We start from the raw sequence: 8,231 nt of genomic DNA, 5'->3' as shown, positions 1-8,231 counted from the left end.
GGCTTGATCTGTTTCTTTTTTCATCCGGAACAGTGTTTTCCTCTCATAAATTCCTCCAGATTCATCCGGATTCCTCCATAGAATCTCATGACTCCAAATGAGAAGTGACCCTCTCATATACAGTACTGTAGTGTCACCAAATAGGACTGTCAATCATTTGCCAAGTTTTAATAAAGTAATCTCGTTATTTGAATTTGTAAGTTGTGTTGCTTTTTAGCTAATATAGTACTTGTTAAAGTACAGTGAACAATTCTCTAGCTAATCGATTTTAACTACGAGATGTGTGTTTATGTCTATATTTGAGACGCTAAGGTTCTGAAATTTGACCTACTCGTACTGAATACTTTCTTAGCACATTTTTAACAAAAAAAAACTGATAAAGTCTTCAATAATTTCATCGTAATGCACACTACTCACTGGTTGTTAATTAAACGCTACTAGTTGCAAAAAAAAATCATGATTTGTATAAGTGTTGATGCATTCAGACTATGAAAACAGGAAACAAGATTAGTGATAGATTTTGAACAATTAACAGTATAGAAACCATATCGAGAGAGGCTTTTCTTAATAAAAATCTCGCAATTAATGGAACGGTGACAAAGGTAATAATGTTACTAATACATGTCAATTCTAGTACTACTCTCGATGCCCAGCACTCTTGTTTTGTCTTGGAGCAAATATAATCAAACTGGATGTGGGCGCCATTGCACCCCAGCTGGTTAACAACAGGATGGATACGCGAAAACCGGCCAATGCTGCTTACCTACTCCTGCTGGCCATCGCCCGTCACCGACCCCTATCTCCCTCGTTACTGCCGCGCGCCAACTCTCACCTTGTTCTCCACGGTTTTCGATCGATCGGTTCTAGTACTCTCCATCCAACTCATCTTGAGTGTGGCGGTGGCGGTGGCGGCGGCTGCTCGAGCTTCACGCCGCCTGACCGGTGGCGGTCCAGGAGCTCCCTCGCCAGCGACTGCAGGTCGTCTCCGCCGCCGCCGCCGCCGGAGCTCTCTGCCATGCCGGGGCCGCCGCCCGGCCTGACGAGCGCGCCATACGGCGCCGGTTGCCGGAGCTGGTGGTGCTGCTGCTGCGGCTGTTGATGGTGGTGGTGGTGGTGGTGCGGCTGCGCCGCCTGGACTGCCCACTGCGGTGGCGGGTCGAAGAGCGCGGACAGGTCGACGGTGGTGGGAACGCTGGTCGACGACGGCAGGTCCGAGATGGAGAACGCGCCCGGCAGCGGCATCTGCGGTGGGGCCGGCAGCGGAGGCGGGGACGGCAGCTCCAGCGTGGCGAGGTGTGCTTGCAGGTAGGTCAGCTCGGCCTGGAGATTCACCACCTGGAGAATGATCCAAGGACGGACGTGACATTCATGCACCAACAGTAAATTGTTACGTGCAAACTTGAAACCACCAAAGCCATCATGTACATACAGATACAGATGCATATAATATGGAAAAGACACATCACACGGATGCAAATATGCTATGAATGAAATGAAAGGTGTCGAAGGACGATCGCACGATGGGCAAAAAAGAATGCGAGTTTGGATCTTCTATCTAGGAGGACTGCTACTGCTATACCAGTACTAGAGATTGGCGCTGGTGGTACTATTCTTTTCAGGGCTCGTCGATCAGATCGGAAACCTGCACTGCACCACACCACTGGCAGCCAGCAGTAGCACTTCCTTGGAATTGGAAGGTTTTGTGCAGAGCCCAAGATAGAATTAGTAGAAGATGTATACACACATGCATACGCATGGTGTGTGCGTACGTGGCTTGACGGATGGAGGAGCGAGGGATCCGATCGACGGCCCGGATGCGACGGATGAGAAGTGCATATCATTCATCGCCGGGGCGCAGCAGCAGCAGCAGGCAGGCCTCCCGGATTAGCGCTTGGTGTGCTTCTTTTTGCACTGCCGTTGCTTGGCTTGGCAGTGTTGATTTCCTCATGAAAGGGGACTTGCCTTCCTCGAGAAAGAAACACGCCTGGCCGCTCCAGAATCTTATCTTAGAGACGGCGGATTCAGAAAAGACCCAGATCCACACGCGAAAACGAAGGGGAAATCATGGAAACACTGGTAGGCCTGGCCTACTAGTAGGCATCCATGATCGATCCATGCATGCAAGCTAGTAGTTTTCCGAAATCCGAACTGGTTAAAAGCCACCTAGCTAGCGATCGATCGAGCCCATGGGTGGATGGATGGATGGATGATGGATCGAATCCAGCAATACTAGACAATCAACCATCCTGGACTCCTGGTATAGGGTACCTGCTGCTGGAGCGCGAAGATGTGGGCGACGCAGCCGTAGACGGGGTCGCGGAGCCGAGCCTGGGCCTCGTAGCAGATGGTGACGACGGCGTCGAGGCGCTTGTGCGCCGGGATCTGGAGCAGCAGCTTGGACACGTTGCTGGCGCCGAACACCTTGTGCACCGCCGCGAAGTGCGCCGCGCCCTGCTCCGAGTCGAAGTAGGGCGCGAAGATGCAGCCGCTGACGCACTTGCGCCGGAGGAACTTGCAGGCGCCACAGGGCCCGCCGCCGCCGCCGCCGCCGCCGCCGCTTCCTCCAGGTCCAGGGCCTCCGCTGCCGCTGCCGCTCGGGCCCCCACCGCCAAGCGTGCTGGTGCCGCCTCCAGCGCTCATTGCCCTCAGGTGCCCTGCCCTCAAGGACGACCTTTTATCTATCTATCTCCCTGCGTGCCTGCCTGCGCGCGGCCCTGCTCCAGTGGCCGGGGGCCGGCGGGCCGGCTTATACTAGTTATAGGCCGGGATAAACAATGGCGAGGGCAACTGGGGAAGGGAAGGCAGAGAGGGAGAGGGAGAGGGAGAGGGAGAAAGGAGGAGGAAGAATGGGGCCGGGAGGGCAAGGAGTAGATAGAAGCGGAGGAGCGAGGGCATATGTGTAAACATGGAAAAAGTCTCTCTCTTCCCTTTTGGTGTTTGTCCTATTGGTGGAAGGTCATAGGCGTCACAGCTCCAATTTCCATTTTATTTAATTTCCTCCTCGTTCCTCTTTTTATTAATTGCTTCTTCCATATAAGCACAATATTCTCCTCGAAGTGGCTCTACAAGCCAAACCAAGCCAAGCTTATATATGTGCCACTTTGTTTTCGTGGCACTAAGACTGTCCCCAACAAAAAAAAAAACTATATGGACATCCAAACCCAAAATGAGTAGCAAGAGATCCAAAATTAGCCTCCAACAGAGTACCTATACAGGAGACCTATTTTGGGTTGTCTGAGAGACACAACCCAAATATGGGCATCCTCTCTCCTGGAAACCTATTTACAGAAATGATTATCTTTTTGCGTCTTGTTGTTGGAGAAAATGCCGAATATGTATTGAATCTTTTGCCTGTAGCGCTACCCAAAGGATGAATAAGTCTTGTATTTTGGATGGTGTCGTTGAAAATAGCCTAAATGATGAGACTTTAAAGGCACGGCATGGAAGAAGAAGCAGCCAGCCTAGCGGCAGCAGCTGCTGCTGGTGCAGCTGGTACCAGTACCACACCACCCCCTCGACTCGATACCTCCTCTCTTTCCCTCCCTACACACTTCCCTTTCTGCATCTTTCGCTCTCTTAAGGGCTAGAAGATTGCGTGAAGCAAACATGTATGTATGCGCAAGAGACCTCTATCTATCTCGCTCCCTATTTGCATCGGCGATGTGTCGTCGAACGCACATGAAGAGAAGCTACTACTCCCTCTATCCCTGAATAATGTCACTATAAGTACCAATGAAGATTTGCTAATTATACACTATAAATATTAATATTTTTTATATATATTTCATAAAAGTTAAAAATATTTAATTTTTTGGAATATAAAAATAATATTTATTTTAGGCTAGAGAGAGTACTACTCCCTCTGTTCCAAAATAAATGTCGTTCTCGCTTCTCAAGAAGTCAAACATTTTTTACTTTGATCAAATATATAGAAAAATGTTAATACATATAGTGCATAATTATTATCATTAAATAGATCATTAAATCTATTTCTAAACTATTAAACTTATTTAAAGATATAAATATTGTTAATATTTCCTACCAATGTATTTAAATATAAAATAGTTTGACCGGTACGAACACTGTATCGTACTTATTTTGAGACGCGGCACTGGTAGCAATTGCTTTCTCTATCTAGAAAAAAACATTCACTGGTGACTACTGACTCGGTGCATGGGCTCGCTCGCAGTCGCCGAGCACAGCACAGCGAGCTCTTGCCGAGGGGTCTCTCTCACACACATTCCGCTGCAACAGTGTCCGGCCGGCTCTAGTCCCCCCACGTGATCCTAACATGACATCCTTTCCACTCCACACGCTATATGTGTGCGCTTTTACTGCGCCCATCGATGGATCGAGCTCGCTGGCCGCTGGGGCCTGGTCGCTGCTCCTGCTCCCCGTGCGTCCCCGCCCGCTGCCGCTGCCGCTGGGTGATTTCACTTGCCATGCGATGCGGCCTAGCATAGCATGGCAGAGGCTACAACGTACAGGCCGGCCGGCAGCCCGGGCGCGCTTGACGTTTCGGTCAAAGACTTGCCCGCCGCCCCGCCCGGCACGCACGCAGCCGGGCACTGTGCGCTCGTTCCGGCCCACGTAGGGTGATCTGATCGCTCGATGCATAGCTGCATCTGCATACGGAGGCCACTAGCCGCGAAGTACGTCCGCCACGTTCAACTGTACTGTCAATCGTCCGTCGTCTGTCACAAGATCTATTCAAATTTTTTTTTCATTTTCCTTTCTTTGTTTATCTATCTACGTTACAGGCTGATGATGATGAACACGGCAAATAATTACTGATGATGATCCGTGTATATCTGATGCTGATGGGTGAATAGCTAGATTGGATCGGTTAACGTACAAGCACCGCTACCTATATAGCTACTACGTACTATTTGGCAATGATAATGTACAAGATATTTTGGCGCATTCAGAAATTACGATATATACGGGGTTTTTTTTCCCCGACTGGTGTCTTCACGTATACATATGTACGGACACAAGCTTTCCCCCTTTTCCTCTGAATAATACATCCTAATTATTACTGTAAAGCCGTTTCGTATAAACGTACATATACGAACACAAAAAGAATGTGGTGGACACGCGCTCCGACGATCACACACCGGCCGTTTCATCCTTTTTTTTCGTTTCACAAAGCCGTAGATCCCGAGAACGCTATAACTAAAACGACCGCCGCGGCGCCGTGAATGCGTGCTGCATCACGCAGGCACGCAGGAAGTTTTAAGCGCGTCGTCGGCACTTCGGTTTCGCTAAAAACCCTGCGTTGACCCAGTTAACTAAGAGCCACGGATCAGAGCCAGCCGCCACGTCTACCTGCCTTTCTTCCGCATCTCTCCTCCTGGACACACACATTAAAAGCACGGAAGCTAAGCTTTACACACCCCCAAAGACTTGGGATCAACTGTAGATGTGCCATCTGAAACGGAAAACGTAGTTCACAATCGCCGCGTACATATTGTGAGCACTGTGTGAAGAAGAAGCAACCGCGTCAACCGTCAACGTAACCTCGCTTCCTGCTACTCGCCTATGGCGTGGGCTCGCTCATCAAGGTCCGCAGACGCGTGGACGCGAGAGCTACATCATGGTCATGCCACACACTCAACACAACTGTTGTCGTCGCTGAGTAATCACGCAAGTAAATTAATAAAGCTAATTAACGACTGGATTAGTTTTCGATCGGTCTATAGCCAGTGCAATAAATAGGCCATGCATGTGTTGCTCTGTGTACATACATACTACGGCCTTGTTTAGATTGCAAGTTTTTTCACTCTCTCTCCATCACATCAAATCTTTGGACACATGCATGGAGTATTAAATGTAGATAAAAAAATAACTCATTACACAGTTTGATTGTAAATTACGAGACGAATCTTTTGAGCCTAGTTAGGCCATGATTGGACAATAATTGTCAAATACAAACGAAAGTGCTACAGTGCCAAATACTGATTCCTAACCTCAATCTAAACAAGGCCTACATATACAAAAATAAACGTGTTATGTTTATTTATTTATTTATTTTATTATGTGAGGTGGAAAAAAAAAAGTTGCGCGCGCGCGGTTACTGACGACGATCCTTTCAGTCGTCGTAGATCATGGGGAAACTGCAGGAACGACACAGCAGGCTCCATGAAAACAGGGAGCGAGAGGATGCTCGTAAAGCTGCCTTGTAACGTTGCTCTCGTTCGTTTGCAGGCGGCCTCGACAATCCATGTGATGTCAGGTACTACCTTAGAACCGGTACCCCCGGCCAAAATATATATGTGTATGTAGTAGCCGAGTAAATTTGCACCAGCAAAAGATCGAGCTGATGCCATATACGTATCCAAAGTATTAAATTATTACTACTACGAAATCTCACCTAAGTAATTAGGACGATCACTTTTGCAGACCCGCGTTTCTTACCCTGTCTTTTCACTCATAAGTCTCTCAATTTCCATTTGCTTCCATGGAGGTATAGGCCATCACCATCACGCGGGATACGGAACGAGCTGACACGTCGACTTGATTGCGTGACATGGAGATGTACCTACACACCTAGGGATGACCATGTCCATAATGGGCAAGTCAAGTCAATAAAATTCTTAACAGTGACTGTGAGGGCAGGGGTCATTTGAGTTTTGTTAATTCAACGTCCCTCCGTCCTAAAATAAATGCACATCTCATTTACCAAGAAGTCGATCATTTTTTTTTTTGACCCGAGGAACCTCCCCATTTCCATTGATTGCAACGGAAATACAGCATACGAGAGTGTATCAAAAGAAAGCAAAAGATAATCCAGAACTCTTACAACGCTTACTTCCTACACCAAATGCCTATACCAGGCAACCAAAGATCGAGCGACATAGAACTTAGACAGTATAACGAACTTCAGACAGACAGACTACTTATCAGTCTAACAGAGATGGCTTTTACAAGCCAAACAACAACCATAGAGAGTTTCAAAAGATTGTCGAGCACCATCATAAAAAAGCAGTCATCTATCATAGGGGATATAACATCTGGATCATTCCCCTCCTTCCTCCTGGCTATCCTCCTGGCCATCCGTCAATAGAAGTTGATCCTTTTTCAACGCCTTCTTGTCCAGCAGCTTCATAGCGATTTTCAGCATTGTATTGGCGCTGGCAATCAGAGCTTCCTTGTCATCTTCAAGAAATAGACCTGCCCAGTAACTCATGATTGAGCATGCATAACAAATAATCGTGATAGGGTTATTCACCACTTGCCCTTCAAAACACACTCTGTTTCGCGTTTTCCAAATAGCCCAACAAATGGCTGCAACACCCACAGCGTGGAATTGTTTTCCTGAAGGCAACCATTTGTTGCACCATTCCCAACATTGACTAAGTATATAGATAGATTTTGGCTCCTACACGAGCACCCATCCTTCATTATCCTCTCATTTTGTCCAGCTTCAACATCTATCACGCACAGAGCCTCTGTCACCACTCCCATTCTGTTCTTTTTCGCGACTGTGTCTAGGCATGTTTTTCATTAAGCGGAGAGTTTTAAACATACAAAGCATGCTGAGCCTTTAGAGGAGACATCACATGGTCATTGTACTTACAAACAAAATAGTTTGCGACTACAGAAATGTAACGCCCCAGCCCGGGAAAAACGGCTAAGATCCACTCTACCGAGGAATGGACCACGCCTGCTAATTAACTTCCTTGCGCTTTCGTCCTCGCTTCGCGCAAAAGGTTCGAACCGAAGTTCTTTAGCTTTCCCCGGCTGAGACTTTTAAGCTGGTTCAGACCCCCCTCCCAGTTCCGATCTGGGACTAAACTCGCGAAGCTACAGTACCGCGCGTGCTACAGTACCGCGTCACCTCTATCGCTACAGTGCTCGCCAATTCGGCCCAGCCCATCCTACTGGCCCAGCGGCGGGGTCTCACATACACCCACCCTTAAGGACTCGACGTCCTCGTCGAGGGCCGAACCAACCTATCCAAACGGGACAAATGGCCAGGATCGACTCTCTCGGTCCCCGTTTATATTCCCAGCTCCTCGGCCCAAGTGCCAACTTGTCCGAGCTCCCGAGCCATATATCCGTGAAACCGCGAGACTCTCGGGGCCCACGTCCATATTCTCAGCTCCCCGACCCAAGTGCCATGCTAGCCATGCGCTACCTGTCCGAGCTCCCGAGCCATACGTTCGTGAAACCGCGAGAGTTGGCTCTGGTACCATTTGTAACGCCCCAACCCGGGAAAAACGGCTAAG

General features: G+C 48.4%; 1 protein-coding gene across 1 annotated transcript; it reads right to left on the bottom strand.

Moving 5' to 3' along the window:
• Positions 1 to 592: 592 nt before the first annotated feature.
• On the bottom strand, positions 593 to 2,813 carry LOC136502978 (LOB domain-containing protein 30-like). Its single transcript, XM_066498211.1, has 2 exons — positions 2,269 to 2,813; positions 593 to 1,335 (listed from the first exon to the last, which is right to left on the bottom strand). The coding sequence occupies exons 1-2, from the start codon at positions 2,638 to 2,640 to the stop codon at positions 883 to 885; spliced, it is 825 nt and encodes a 274-aa protein (XP_066354308.1). The 5' UTR covers positions 2,641 to 2,813; the 3' UTR covers positions 593 to 882.
• Positions 2,814 to 8,231: the final 5,418 nt, after the last annotated feature.

Source organism: Miscanthus floridulus, chromosome 1 (genome assembly GCF_019320115.1).
Source record: "Miscanthus floridulus cultivar M001 chromosome 1, ASM1932011v1, whole genome shotgun sequence".
NCBI lineage: Eukaryota > Viridiplantae > Streptophyta > Magnoliopsida > Poales > Poaceae > Miscanthus > Miscanthus floridulus.
Note: the sequence above shows the minus strand (reverse complement) of the source record. Positions and strands in the feature narration are given on the sequence as shown.